The sequence below is a fragment of the Dipodomys merriami genome, unplaced genomic scaffold, assembly GCF_024711535.1.
Source record: "Dipodomys merriami isolate MVZ:Mamm:240054 unplaced genomic scaffold, mDipMer1.0.p SCAF_9, whole genome shotgun sequence".
NCBI lineage: Eukaryota > Metazoa > Chordata > Mammalia > Rodentia > Heteromyidae > Dipodomys > Dipodomys merriami.
Window position 1 is genome coordinate 26,665,226 of NW_027206512.1, and position 15,299 is coordinate 26,680,524.

At 37.7% G+C, this 15,299-nt stretch overlaps 2 protein-coding genes across 3 annotated transcripts in view; one reads left to right on the forward strand and one right to left on the reverse strand.

The window, feature by feature from the left end:
* Stap1 (signal transducing adaptor family member 1) overlaps window positions 1-5,392 on the reverse strand; it is a 42,576-nt gene extending 37,184 nt beyond the window's left edge. Inside the window, exon 1 of the mRNA XM_070012252.1 lies at window positions 4,988-5,392. The gene's annotated coding sequence lies outside the window, so the exon portion shown is untranslated. The remainder of the gene's footprint in view (window positions 1-4,987) is intronic.
* A 136-nt stretch (window positions 5,393-5,528) lies between these two features.
* The window catches only part of Cenpc (centromere protein C), a 51,979-nt gene continuing 42,208 nt past the window's right edge, over window positions 5,529-15,299 (forward strand). Inside the window, exons 1-4 of one of the 2 annotated variants that reach the window (XM_070012250.1) lie at window positions 5,529-5,737; window positions 9,978-10,024; window positions 11,831-11,901; window positions 14,112-14,206. In XM_070012250.1, coding sequence (XP_069868351.1) covers window positions 5,720-5,737; window positions 9,978-10,024; window positions 11,831-11,901; window positions 14,112-14,206 — 231 coding nt within the window. In that variant the 5' untranslated portion in view covers window positions 5,529-5,719. The remainder of the gene's footprint in view (window positions 5,738-9,977; window positions 10,025-11,830; window positions 11,902-14,111; window positions 14,207-15,299) is intronic. The other variant, XM_070012251.1, reaches the window with a different exon arrangement.

A 15,299-nucleotide genomic window follows, 5' to 3' on the forward strand; every position in this document is an offset into this window, starting at 1 on the left:
TACAAACAATATTTATTAATAGCTCTGTGGAATAGTTAAATTTGCTGACATTATCTTTTTCAACATAGTCTGAAGAGTTGCTCCTGGGATGATCAGAGGTTTTCTTTCCTTGTCATGTATTCCTTCTACTTTTTGTGTATAGGGCTTTATTCATAGTATTTGGAAATATTTGGGGGGGGGACTGTAGAAGATAATCTTGATTGTCAATTTGATTAGATGAAGAAGTACCTCAGATACAGTAAAATATACCTTTGGGTGTGTCAGTGAAAGCATTTCCTAGAGAATTGACTAAGGGGGAAAGACTTTGTCCGAATGTTAATGGAACCATCGTATTGGCTAGGGGCTCAGCTGGAATTTTTTAAAAGAGGAGAAAGTCAGGTTGTACAGACATTCTCTCTCTCTTCTTCTTGACCAGCATGCTATGCCCTCTTTCACTGCCATGATGGACTGAAGCTAAAGCTGTGATTAAAATACATTTTTCCTCCTCTTAAATTATATTCCTGGGGCTGGGAAGGTGGCTCAGTGGTAGAGTGCTTGCCTTGCATGACTGAGGCCCTGGGTTCAATTCCTCAGCACCACATAAGCAAAAAGAAAAAAGCCGGAAGTGGCGCTATGGCTCAAGTGGTAGAGCGCTAGCCTTGAGCTGAAGAGCTGAGGGACAGCGCCCAGGCCCAGAGTTCAGGCCCCACGACCGGACCCCAAAAAAAAAAAATTATATTCCTAAGTGTTCTGTCACATCAACAAAAAGTCTGACACTAGTTTCCAAACTAGATAAATGGAAAAATGATAGCTTTACTAGAATGTGGAAAGTCAGAATAATGATATAGTTTGAGGGTAGAGGCATAATGGATTTGTATTAACTATTTTGTTTCAAATAAATGCATTTGAAATTTGTCCTACAATTTCAAAATCACAGACATATATATGTATACATATGTATTTTTCTTCATTTTTATGATCTTTTAATGCTTCTTTAGGAAATAAGTTGAATTGGTGCTTAACATTCATTTACATTCCTTCAAGTACATCTATCTTCATGGTAGAAGCTAAATGACTAAAAACTACAATTTCCAGAAGTCTTTTCATTTGAAATTGGGAAACATCAATAATGACTGGCAAGGCAGAATTCATCCTTACACTGCCTTTGGTTTTTCTAACCAAAAAAAAGACAACAATGCTTTTTAGGCATCTGATTTTTTCTGTGGTAATATTATTAGAAGACTCAGTCTGTCTGATCACCAGTTCTAAGAATGTTAATAGCCAAGCCATGGGACATTGGTTGGTTTGTTGGTACATCATATTAGGTATTGTGGATTCTGGATCCAGAAACAAGAAGACTGCTCACTATACAGTTCTTATTTGTGATGTTTTCCATGACATGGGAGTTTTGTAATTGTGGTGGTTTCCTGATTGCAGTGCTAGTGTGGTCTTAGAGTTATCAACATTAACATCAACTTCCCAGTTATTCAATTTGGCTGTAGAACCAGGGGCTTAATTTTGCAGTATGTCTTTGGGAACTATTCAAAGCTCAAAGAACAGTTTCTTCATTCCTCCCAATAATTCCTACCTGATGGTAGATGCCTTTTTTTTTTTTTTTTTTTGGTCAGTTGTGGAACTCTGGGCCTGGACACTGTCCCTCAGCTCTTCAGCTCAAGGCTAGCACTCTACCACCTGAGCCACAGCACCACTCTGGCTTTTTCTGCTTATGTGGTGCTGAGGAATTGAACCCAGGGTCTCATTCATGGAATACAAGCACTCTACCACTGAGCCACCTTCCCAGTCCCACAAATTTGTTTTTTTAAACAAATATGTCTTCATCAATTAGCAACTCCATTTTAGGGTACAAAAATCATTCTGGAACTGTTAATTACTGTTCTGAAATGAGCACAAATAGAACTGGAAAGTTTGTTTAGAAACTGTGGACTGTTATTTAATCTTCATATTGGTATTTTTCGATTTTCTCTCTAGAAACAGTTCATCCCCAATATCCTCTGTGTCCTGCATTTTATCTTGGCACAAGAATTATTTTTCAAGTTTCTCAAAATAACCACGCAAGTTCTTGTTTACAAGTGGAAGCAGGGGATATAGTGTGTGTGTGTGTGTGTGTGTGTGTGTGTGTGTGTGTGTGTGTGTGTGTGTGTGTGTGTGTGTGTGTGTGTGTGTGTGTGTGTGTGTGTGTGTGTGTGTGTGTGTGTGTGTGTGTGTGTGTGTGTGTGTGTGTGTGTGTGTGTGTGTGTGTACTAGTCCTGAGGCTTGAACATAATGTCTCAGGACCTAGACACTGTCCTTAGCTTTTTTGTTCAAGGTTAGCATTGTACTCTCTACTTGAGCCACAGCTCCACTTCCAGTGTTTTGTTGGTTGATTGGAAATAAAAGACTCTCACAGACTTTCCTTCTTGGGTTGGCCTCTTGAGTAGCTAGGATTACAGGTGAGAGCCACTAGTGATAGGCTAGGAGATATAATTTTACATTTATAATTTTGCTGGTTAGACTTTCTCACTTGTAGTGAAGAGTAAAAAGGCCCAGTCTTGGAAGTGAAATTCCTGGATTAATATACTGCTCTGCCATTGGTGGTGGTGGTGTAGTGTTAGACAAGTCTCCGCATTCTAGTGCCCTTTTCTGTGAAACAAAGACATCAATTTTTCTTTCATTGGAATGTTTAAATGCTTAAAATGCATGTGAACTAATGAATGTTAATTTAATTATGTATTTCTAATGCATTAGCACTAAATTTTATGTGATGTAACCTGGAAAAAATGCTAAACATTTAAAAACTTTTCATGATCTTTACATCTTTTTGTGCCATTTCTAGGGCTTAGACTCAGGGCCTTGTGCTCTTTCTTGAGTTTTTCTATTGAGATTTATGCTCTATCACTTGAGCACAAATTAATTAGTGTTTTGCTCATTAATTAGAGATACAAGTCTTAAGGACTTTTCCACTTCGCTGGTTTTGATCCTCAGATCTGAGCTTCTACAGTATCTAAAATTACAGGTATGAGGCACCACCTATGCTTACAATCTTAAGAGGAATTATTTAGTTCTAACATCTCAACAACTTGAAAATTATTTCCATTTTACAGTCAGGAGATTGAGGATTAGATGATGTAATTAACTTGTCCATTCTAACAGAATTAGTGTAAAATACAGGCCTATATAATCTTATAACTCTAGTTAGTAATCACTCTTTTGTACCAAAGAAGAAAAAAATAAACTTAAATATATAGATTTTCAATCAGTGTATTTTTAGATTGTATTTTGTCTTCTAGAAAGCCTCTAATGCAAGACTGATTTCCCTTTGGGGTTCATGTATATTGTACAGTTACAGTAAAATTCAACCTTTATTTTCTATTTTTTAAAACATTGTTTAGTGTAAAGTGTTTTTATTTGGTTTTATCATTTTATAAGAAAAAGAATATTTAAGAAGTATCTTATAAAATTTGCCCCTTTTATCTAGATTTGATATTTGCTGCAAATGAGGAGGGTTCCAGATACATATGTTCAATACAAAATAGAAAATATGCTAACATTTGAAATTTAAAAATAATAAAAATAGATTTCAGTAAATGGCAGAAAGTTTAAAAATAATGTTTAAAAAATTACTACCTGAAAAAAAAAATTACTACCTGAAGGACTGGGAGAATAGCTCAAATGAAAGACTGCTTGCTTGCCTAGTGAGTGCAAAAATTCTGATTTCAACCCCCATAACCTCAACAATAAATAAATAAATAAAATTGCAACCAGTGAAAAAATGAAACCACCTCCTCTTTCTTTTTTGGGGGGGAGGGGGTTCCGGTCGTGGGGCCTGAACTCTGGGCCTGGGTGCTGTCCCTCAGCTCTTCAGCTCCAGGCTAGCGCTCTACCACTTGAGCTACAGCGCCACTTCCGGCTTTTTTCATTTTGCTTATGTGGTGCTGAGGAATTGAATCCAGGGCCTCAGGCATGCAAGGGCAAGCGCTCTACCACTGAGCCATCTTCCCAGCCCCCACCTCCTCTTTCTTTATCTATCTTAGCTCAATTCTTGATTAGAAAATTTATTCAATAAATCAGTTTTCTAACCTGACAATGTAGTACATGCCTCTAATCCCAGCACCAGAGACAGAGGCAGGAGCATATGAGTTCAGGCCAGTCTGAACAACACAGCAAGACTTTGTCTTAAAATTTAAAAAATCAATTTTCTGATGAAAATTTTCTTGTATTTATGAAATAGTTCATAGAGTTATACATAAACTAGTTAGTAAACAGGAAGCCTTCAGGCCATCTAATTTAAATTTGCGCTTTATCATTAAGGACATATCCAGAATGGTGCTACAATATTGTTCTATATGATATAGATAATTTGAGGTTTCTCAGAACAGATTTGTTTTTAGTTTAATGAACTAGATATTTGGTTAGAATCAGCACTTTAAAATATTTGACATTTGTAAAATGTATATGTATTCTAATTAGTTGTCATGACAAATAACTAGATTGATTTTTACATCATTTTTTCAGCATTGCTTCCCCCTTACCACTTGCCTATGGTTTTAAATTTGGAACATCTCTAGTTCTCTTTGGGCCAGTATCAATAGATCCTCCAGAGGCCTCTTGCTTCGATTTGTATTCTTTAATCCTGTCCACGAATCTCTCTGTACAGGATGGAGTTCTTTCTTAAATGCTACTGCAGTGACACCCATATTTCCTTTGCAGAAGGGACTATTTATCCATGTATATTCTAACATTCATGAGCTTCTATTTAACAAATAACACGTAATCTTATAAAGTAAAATTCTTTCCATCAGAAAAAAATATGAAGATAGAATTGTATTTCATCATGCTTGTCAGATTTGGGCGGGTTGACAGGTTAATGATATATATATTTTAAGCGGGCCATTTGGTTGGCGATATTTCACACACAAAATGTCCATATGCTTTTAAAAAAAGTATGCAAGCCGTGGTCACGATTTTACTGTCAAGGATCAGGTACAGATAAGTTGTGTGGCTGACCAACCTCTTGTAATCGTTCTCTTCAAAATGCCTTCTGAATCTCCTGCCTCTGACCTTTTCCAATAGTTCTTGTTATTTCACGACGGAGCTAATGGAGACATCTTATATTGGCTAAAGATAGTGCTTAAGGCAGTGCCTTCCAAAAAAAAAAAAAGCCATCTATTCAAATAAAAGAAGAAAGGTTGCGCGAACTTGATGGAGAACTGGGCTGTAGAAGGAAAAGGAGAGGTGGGAGGGAGAAAAGCGGGCGGGGTCAGGAGGGAGAGCTGAGCGGCAGGTGGGCGGAGCCAGGAGGAAGGTGGGCGGGGACAGGAGTGGACTAAGGAGTCTGGAGGGAGGTGGGCGTGGTCAGAAGGGAGAGTTGGAGGGAGCTGGGCGGGGATAGGCAAAAGAGGTGGGGCCAGGGAAAATGACGGTCCTCTCGCGGCGACGGGGCGTGGCCAACGACAGCTTGCTTTTTATTGGGTGGCGCGTCCTGTATTATGCGTTTCAAATCCTCTGGCGCGCCGGCGTGAGGGCTTGTGGAGGGCGGCACCAGACGGGGAGGGGGGGGGACCGGAAGTGCCCGCCAGACTCTGGCACCTCTTTTTCCGGGTTGGGCGCCTGAGGGGCGGTCTTCGATTGCAACTTCGCTTTTCGGCCAGTCAGACGACTTGGAACTTGCAGTGCTCAACCCTTCGTGGGTTTGGGCTTCTGCTTCTTTACGTCCCTTGCTCCGGCCGAACGGAACCCGAACATGGCCGCTTCGGGGCTGGTGAGTGCGGGCCGCGGTCGGGGCGGCGGCGGGCTCGCGTCGGTGTCTCGGAGGGTTGGAGGCGGCTGGGTCCGGGGAGGCGGGGGGGCCGCGCTGGGCGGGTAAATTGAAATTCACCGGACTCCATCTGCCTGTATTGTTTTCCTCACCCAGTCGCACGTGATGGCGACTGTACATGCTTCTCTGTTTTTTCTTTTGCCTCTAAAGAAAGTGGGTGATTTCCACCTTTTAACCCGGCTCAACTTCCCGTTGTACTCCCAAGAATTGTTCCCGCCCATACTAGCGATAGACCTTAGGTTGGATCTTGCTGCTCTGAAGCGATGGTTGCTACGTAACAAATTGATCACGAAGAAACGGACGTTTCCAAGTATCTGGTTGTCACAGGGTTGAGTATGGCGTGCAGCTTTGAGGCTCGTGTGGAGGGGGGGGGCTCTCTTACTGGCACAGTCTTAGGAGAGGCAGCTCTTCGTGCCGGCTTTGCACGACTGGACAGGGCCAGAGCTCGAGTTTGGTTTCTGTGTTTCTTGGCACCTTCGTATTTACTCGTCTGTCTGTCAAAGTTCCTCCTCATTGCTATATTTTCTATCGTATCTACGACTTGTATTTTCTAATTCACTTCTCATTAAAAACAAAAACTTCAGGGGCTGGGAAGGTGGCTCTGTGGTAGAGCGCTTGCCTTGCATGCTCAAAGCCCAGGGTTCGATTCCTCAGCACCACATAAGAAAAAAAAAGCCGGAAGTGGCGCTGTGGCTCAAGTGGTAGAGCACTAGCCTTGAGCTGAAGAGCTGAGGGACAGCGCCCAGGCCCAGAGTTCAGGCTCCACGACCGGACCCCAAAAAAAACAAAACAAAACAAAAACTTCAGCTTCGATGATCTGCTTTTATGTACTGTATGTATGCTTATCTATAGAGATGTGAAGTTTATATGCAGGTTGCTTGTGTGCCCAGATGTATAAAAAGATGAAATAGTGTGTACACAGACACTTGGTACAGAGAACAGTATATTGTTATGTACAATCAGGAAAAAAGAAAACCCAAAGCTATAAAGAATAAAACTTACCAAATGCTTGCAGTTCATTTCTTACTTAACCGTTTTGAGCCTTTTACTTTTAATAGCTGAGTTTGTGTTATCCATTTACAAACCAAGGGGAAAAAGGTGTTGGGAGTTTTCCTCAACTGTTCCTGTACTGTGGTTCTCAAGGTGGAAATTTTGTTGCCTAGGATGGTACATGTTGCTGTCTGCGGAAACGTTTTTCCCAAGGAGGGTATGGGATTGGGGGGAGGTAGGCTGAAGGATTACTACATGGCACCTAGTCGGTAAACCAAAGATGCTGCTAAATTTTCTAACTGCTTGATACAGCCCCCCACAATAACAACAACCACAACAAAGTTATTCTCTCCATAGATCAGTAGCTTGGAATTGACAAATCCACCTGCATTGTGAAATATATTTTTTGAGAAGCATAATCTCAGAATGAGTGGAAGAAACCCAAATTGAAATCAATTTAGGACTAAGCTGAAGTTGGAGAATATATTTATTTTAAAGCTATAAATTTTTATGTTCTAACTTTTCAGATGAAGTGACCTTGTTTGTCTTGTTCATGCCATCCTTTCTAGAGTGCCAAATGATGTTTGGCATTCTAGTAGGTGCTTAATATTTCTAGTAGGTGCTTAAAAGAGGAAGAGATAGTACTTTATGGGTGTTAAGTTTCAAAGACATTTCCCTGTACAAAATTTGTCATTCCTTCAATTAAAGAATGACCATAAATTAGGCTTTAGAAGTTTGTGTAATTAACATGCTCAGAGTTGAGTTTGTTTCAGTATTTCACCATGATGAAAGTGGTCATAGATCCTATGTGCTTGAATAAAAAAAAATTCATCACACAAACAGGGAGTCTATTATAAATATTGTGATAGCAACGTTGGAGGGATGACATGGTGATACAGTACATTGCCTTCATGTCTAGGGCTCTAGATTTCGTCTTCAGTACTGGGGGTATGGTGAGAGATTCATAATAAAATGGAAACTTATTATATATCTTTGGGTGCTGTGAGCTTAAGCAGGGAAAGGAAAACATTCATATAGGAAATGAGATGTTGGAGTCCAAGTGAGGTAAAAGTAGGTGTTCTAATGGAAAGACAGCAACCTGTTGTGGAGTGAGGAGGAATCCATAAAGGAAGGGAAGTATTGATTCAACATGATGAGTTGGAACCTGATTGGTGTCACAAGGACATCTTCACAGGGCAGTGGCTTGGTACAAGTAAAGATGGAGGATATAGGATTGATAGGTCTAAAAAATGCCCAACTGTGTTAGTTATGAAAGCCAGTGTCCATACTGTGGAGAAGGAAATTAGTGAGAAAGGAAAAAATAGAATGGACTTAGATTTTCAGATTGGAATGTTAAGAATCACTATGAAATCATAGCTTTCAGTTTTTATGATAGATATGTAGAAATATAGGCTTAAATGTGTGATATGGATGTGCAGACATACATTCACTTTCTAAGAGGCTGGAGAATAGACAGCAGCTTTTGTGAAGTATGGGGTACACAACCAGTTCCTGTCTTATAAGGAATATTCTTTTGAAAGGAGCCTAGTCTCTCTGCTCTTTTCTAGCTCTTTCTCAGCTCTTTCCTTCTCTTTCCCAGCTCCCTTCTCTTTCCTAGCTCTCTTTCCAACCTTTCCCAGATGCTCTCTTTTCTAGCTTTCTCTCTTTTCTAGTTCTTTTCGCTCTCTTTCCCAGCTCTTTCTCTTTCCCAGATCTCCCAGCTCTCTTTCCCAGGCCTTTCCCCACCGTGTGGAGGACCAAGATGGCCTGGTGCCAGTCCTCATGATGAATAAACCTACCCCTTACCTGAAAATAAATAAATAAATAAAAGGAGCCTAGTTATCTAATTGAAAATGTTGACTTTCAGTGCTGGGACAGAGTATAAGATAAACCTAGAAAAATTGTATATTTTTTTTACTAAATTATTTCACATATTCATTTTTATATTCATTAAGTTATGTAAAAGTGAGACTCAATACACACAATATTGCTAATGCTTTTTTAAAAAAAGCATCTACTATTTATATTATAATTACCCAATCTTCAATTAGGAAATAACCATTATAGATTTTATAATAGAATAGAAGATCAGCTATTTTCTGATCTTTTGATTTCAAATTTCAACAATTATTTGTGTTTTATTTTTCCTATTATACCTATTTCCTGCCTCTTTGTTGGTAGTAAGGATACATTCACTGTTTTTGGAAGCATTCTGGAATCCTTTTATTAACTTTCTGCTTCTCTTCCGCCATCTTCCTACAGACTCCAGATTTTATTTTACTTATTTGACCTTTGGGCCTGTCCTGAGATTTGCCCTCAGATTTGAGAGAGTATAGGGTGAAAATGTACATCTGATCTGGGTGTTGGTGGCTCATTTTATCTACTCAGGAGGTTGAGTTCTAAGGATAGTGGTTCGAAGGCAACCTGGTAGGAAAGTCTGAGATTCTTTTTTTTTTTTTTTGTCAGTCGTGGGGCTTGAACTCTGGGCCTGGGCCCTGTCCCTCAGCTCCTCAGCTCAAGGCGAGCGCTCTACCACTTGAGCTACAGCCCCACTTCCTCCAGATTTTATTTTATTGTCAGTTTTTACTATTACTTTCAGAGATAAGGATTTTTCAAATTCATTGTGCAGTACTTTGTGCCTTACACATTTGAGAAATTTGATTTTATATTATGTTAGACTATAATTTCTTTTTGTTCTTTATTGTTTTTCTTAATTATTTCAATCTTAGGCAATCATGTTTTCCATTGCTAATAATTTTTCTGGTTGGCCATAGTGATGCATAGTTATAATCCCAGGTTTTTACTAGATTCTGGCAGGAGGATTATGAGCTCCAAGCTAGCTGGGGCAATGTGGTAAGAGGTTCTCAAAAGCAAAAACAAAAACTAAGCATGGCTTAAGTTGTAGAGTACTTGCTTAGTGTGGTTCTGTGTGTAGTGCTGGGTTTAATCCCTAGTATTCAGAAAATTTTATTTTCTTGCTCTAGTATTTATAACATGCATTTATTTTTTACTTGATCTAGAAGTATTCTAATTAAGTTTAAAATGGACATTTCACAGATGCTTTGCTGAATGAATAAATGAGAAAATGAAATATTTTATATGTTCATATTGGAAACAAATTCCTTTGAAGGTAAATTATATTTGATTGTATTTTAAACAAAGATACCAAGTTAATAATTAACTTTTCTTTCAGGACTATCTCAAAAATGACTACAGGAGGAGGTTTTGCCGGCCTTCCAGGTGATTTTTTACAAATCTATTTAAACTTTTAAGTACATTCTAGACATAGTATCATAAAAGTGCCCAAATAAGAATACTTAGTATTTGTTAGTATCAGACAAACCTGATTTAAAAGAGTGAATATGATAGAAGTTGTAGAAAGCAAGATCAGATGAAGCAAATGGATGTACTTGATATAGGCATCTACTGTAGGCTTAACTATGTTGTCTGAAGTCCTCTTGAGAATAAGGCCAACAAGATGTATTCCCTCCTATATTTCATAAAATATCATAAAAGTTTAATGCAGGACTTGTCATAATATGGTTAGGGTGCTTTTACACCAAGGTAGAAATGAGTAGAGGAAGTTAAAACCTGTAGGACTTGGTGAGTAAATTATATATTTCCCCTCTGAAAATTAGAAAAGACTACTCAATCACTTGGTAACTGTCAGATGTCCTATTTTATTATCAGTTAGACTTTCTGTTTTGCCATCAGTCTAGAGTATATTGTTGACCCGTGTTTTAACACTGACTCTGCATAATTACCTTTGTCAAGTCATTTCATCTACTCAAGCCCTGTCTATAAGCCAGGGAGTAGCAGGGCTGTGTTTGTAATGGCAGTATGTATACTGATACATGTATTAAGGATAGTGTCCAGTCTAGAATTTGTAATGGCAATCTGCCATCTGGCATTAATCTATCATTAATACTAGTTAGATTTATAAACTCAGGTCATTTGACCCATCATTTTTGTGGGAGAGGGAAGGATGGTGGGAAAAAAAAGCAGGGGGTAACAATGTTCAACAAGAAATGTACTCATTACCTTACTCATGTAACTGTAACCCCTCTGTACAGCATCTTTACGATAATATAAAATTAAAAAAAAAATTAAGGTTATAGGCCAGGTGCTGGTGACTCACACCTATAATCCTGGCTACTCAGGACAATGGAAGTTCAAAGCCAGTCCGGGCAGGAAGGTTCATGAGACTCATCTCTAGTCAACCGAAAAACTGTTAGAAAATGGAAAAACTTGGAAAAAATCATATTAAGTGAAGTAAGCCAGATCCAAAGAAATATAGGTCCCATGGTTTTCCTTTTAATATAATAATTAGTATACATCTAGGATAATCTTATCAGATGCAGAAAAGCTCAAAAGCTATATATGTATGAACATATAAAATGATCCTAAGCGAAATGAACCCCAAGATATAGACATGAGGTTGGGTCTTTCTTTGTTGGTATTTTTAACATACTATGTGATTTTCTTCTGTTTCCATATTAACTGAGTTTTATAATGAATATACAGGAATTAAAGTTTTAAATACGAGGTGATTATTTGTACAGATTTTTTTCAAATAGCATTTTTTTTTTCTTTTAAATGGAGGATTGATTAGTGGTTGCCATGGGTTAGGCATGGAAAGGAGAGAGGAATCAAAATAGAAGTTAGAGTGAGCTAGATATGTTTATGAAAGGGCAATAAAGGTCTTTATGATGGTCAAACTGTTTAATATCTTAACCCTGGTTGTTTTGTTAGGTGAGCTTGTAGAAATTATAAAAACTAGAGTCACAAGTCATGTAGCAGTTGAGTCCCTGTAGAACAGGACAAACCTGGATGTTGGATTTTTATCACTAGCCTCCTGGTTGCGATATTATCTTAGTTTTTCCAAATGGTCCTATTGGGGAATTGGGGAAAATGAACAGTGGATCTCTACTTTTTCCTATTAAACCAACATTTTATAATAAAGAATTCGGGAACTTTCACGTAGGGGTAACATGACTAATGTCTTAACAGAAGCTGTATGGCATACTTTCTCTTTTTTCTTATTAGGGTACCTGAAATTCATGCGAAGCAAGGCCAGGACATGTTGGAAATCTTACAAGACTGTTTTGAAGAAAAGAGTAAGGCTTTATTATTAGATAGCTTTGGGGGATACAATGAATCTAACTATACATTTGTCATGTGAATTAATATCAAATGTAACAAATATGTTCTAGGATTTATATATAAAAATTTTCTTGTAATTTTGGGTATAAATATGAAATACTTTTATATTACTGAATACTGATTAAAAACCATAATAATTTGATAGTAATTTTTTGTTGTTGGTTGTAGAGCTTGAACTTGGCTTGGGCACTGTCCCTGCGCTCTACAGCTCAAGGCTAGTGCTTTACCACTTGAGCCACAGTACCACTTCCAGTTTTCTGGTGGTTAGTTGGAGATAAGAGTCTCCAAGGGCTTTCCTGCCCCGGCAGGCTTTGAACCGTGATCCTCAGATCTCAGCCTTCTGAGTAGCTAAGATTACAGGCATGAGCCACCAGTGCCTGGCTTGATAGTTATTTGCTATCTTTAGTTTTCTGTTTCTTAATTATTATATATAAGAGAAAGACTTTTATATACAATTTGAGCATCCCTAATTGAAAATCCAAAATCTGAAATGTTCCAAAATCCAAACCTTTTTGAGTTTAGACATGATATTACAAGTGGAATTCCTAACTATAAACCTATTTCATGCACAAAGTATTAAACATTGTATAAAATTACATCCAGGCAATATGTAAAAGGTATATATGGAACAAATGGATTTTGTGTTTAGACTTATCTACAAGATAAATGTGCAGAATTATTTTGGGATCATTAGCACTTGAGGTAATCTTTGAACTTACATCTATCCCTTTCTAAGGAAGTAGTTAATTATGGCAAAAACTTTTCTAAGTGCTGATCATCATGAAAAGAGTGGAATAAGAGAGTAGGCCAGCAAAAGAAATAAAGGAGAGATTGTGAATACTGTTGTTTGAATTTGTCCCTCAAAAACATGTTGGAGCTGGGAGTAAGTGGCTCACACCTGTAATCCTAGCTACTCAGAAGGCTGAGATCTGAGGATTGTAGTTCAAAGCCAGCCTGGGCAGGAAAGCCCGTGAGAATCTTATCTCCACTAAACTACCAGAAAACCGGAAGCAGCAGCGCTGTGGCTCAAGTGGTAGAGCACTTGCTTTGAGCTGAAGAGCTGAGGGACAGCGCCCAGGCCCATATATGGTTCAAGCCCCACAACAACAACAACAAAAAAAAGGAAATTTAATTTCTGATGCACCAAGGTTAAGAAGTCAGATTTTGTGAGGTCCATTGCCAGTTACCAAAGTTTTTGAGGCTGTGAATTCTCTGGCTCTCAGCTGCTCATAGTCTTAGCACTCTGCCTTGGTATGACATAACAAGAAGGTACTTGATAGATGCCAGATCTCTTATTTTAGGCTGGGGAATAGCTTAAATGGTAGAATACCTGCTAGTAAGTAAGTACAAGGCCCTGAGTTCAGACCACACAATCAAAAAAAATTCATATTTTTTGTAAATCAGCAAGTCTCAAGCTTTTTTTTTGGCTGATCCTGTGGCAAGGCCTAGGTGCTGAGCATTTTTTGCTCATGGCTAGCTAACTCATATCCCAGTCTCCTGAGTAGCTAGGATTACACTCATGCCTGGGAAGTCTCAGGCATTTCCCCCCCCTCCCCCCCAACTATTGAGTATCAAACCCAGGGATTTACAGTCACTAGGCAAGTATTTCCACTGCATTACATCGCTATCCTTGCATGAGGTATCCTTTTAGAGTAGCACAGAAAAAGGCCAATGGAGAAAGTACTCTGAAATAAGAGCTCATATATGTTTCTTCAAGAATCTTGTTTATTTTGCTTTTAGGTTAATTGTTTAAAGGTTTTTATATATTGATGTAATATTTAACATGGTATATATTTTTATATCATATTTTAAAGTAGGTTTTTGTGTTTGTATGTGCTCATATAGAGCACATAAGTGCTTGGGTGCTGTTCTTTAGCTTTTTCACTCAAGGCTGGCACTCTACCACTTGAGCCATACCTCCTCCTGGCTTTTTTTTGTTGGTTAATTGGGTGTAAGAGTCTCAGATTTGTTTGCCTGGGCTGGCTTTGAACTATGGTCCTCATCTCAGCTTCCTGAGTAGTTAGAATCCTAGGCATAGCTACCAGATCCCAGTGCAACAGATTCTTTATACAGTTATTTATGCATTGTATAAAGTCACTTTCAATTCTAGCCATTGGATAACATGTAGTATTTAATTTTTAAAAATCTCTTAATTTTCTTTTAGGTCTTGTCAATGATTTTATTATAAATTCTAAAGAATCCATGCATTGTTCAGCAACCAAAGTGAAAGGCAGTTATATTTGTTCACCAGGCAAAGAGGTAAGCCAAAAGAAGAATGAATATAGGTTTAAAATTTTAATAAGTGAAACTATACACAAAATACTTACGTATTTTTAGTCTTGTTCCTGAAAGAGAATACTATATTCTCATTAATTTTCTATAAACTTTGGAGGAATAGTATAAAAATCTTGATTTGATGTTACATAGGTTTAAATTGGGAGTTGAGAATTAAAATTACGAATTAGTTATAGCCATCATTTTCATTACTCTACAATGATAACTGAGTTTTAGGGAAATGGGAAACTATTAAAGTTTCTCATTGATAAGTTTGGTTATTTTCTGAAGACAAAGGAACTATATTGCTGTACTAGAAAACCAATCTTTCATTGTATGTATCTTAAAAGAATGTTGATTTAAAAAGAACTCATTGTATATATTTGTACACAAAAGAGTAAATTTTCAATGAATTCTTTTTTTTTAGTGCTGAGTTTGAACCCAGGGCCTTACACATACTAAGCACCCAGTCTATTCCTAGCTACAAAGTATTCAAAACTAATGATACAGAGACAAATTATTTAAATGTAGAAATGTTTATTAGAAAAGTTATGTACAGCTAGCACTAATATTTACTAAAAACTTGTAAATATGTAGTTACCATACGATATACACATATGTGCATGAGTGTGTGTTGTTTGTGTGTATGCCCACATATGTATTATGTGTCTCCAAGGAATGAAGAATGCCATTTTTTTCAGAATTGAAAGACCTATAATGTGATCAATTCATTTCTGGGATAATCTGACCTGATCATAAAGTATTAACTTTTCTGATGTGGTTGCTAATATTTAAGATATATACATCCATATTCATTCACAATATTTTCTCTGCTTCTTAAAGTATATCACAGGTATTTTGTATCAGTGTTTTGAGAGAAGTTCGTAGTAGGCCAGAAACACTCCTGTTGTAACAGTTTGAGACATTGAACTAAAGACTATCCACATATAATTTTCTTAACTTGTGAGGCAAAATTTCTCTGTGAACACTAATCTTAGTGTCCCCTAACTTGTGGAAATTTTCTACTCTTACTGGCAGCACAGGCATTACTCTATGTGACTAAGAGAATTATTTCCCC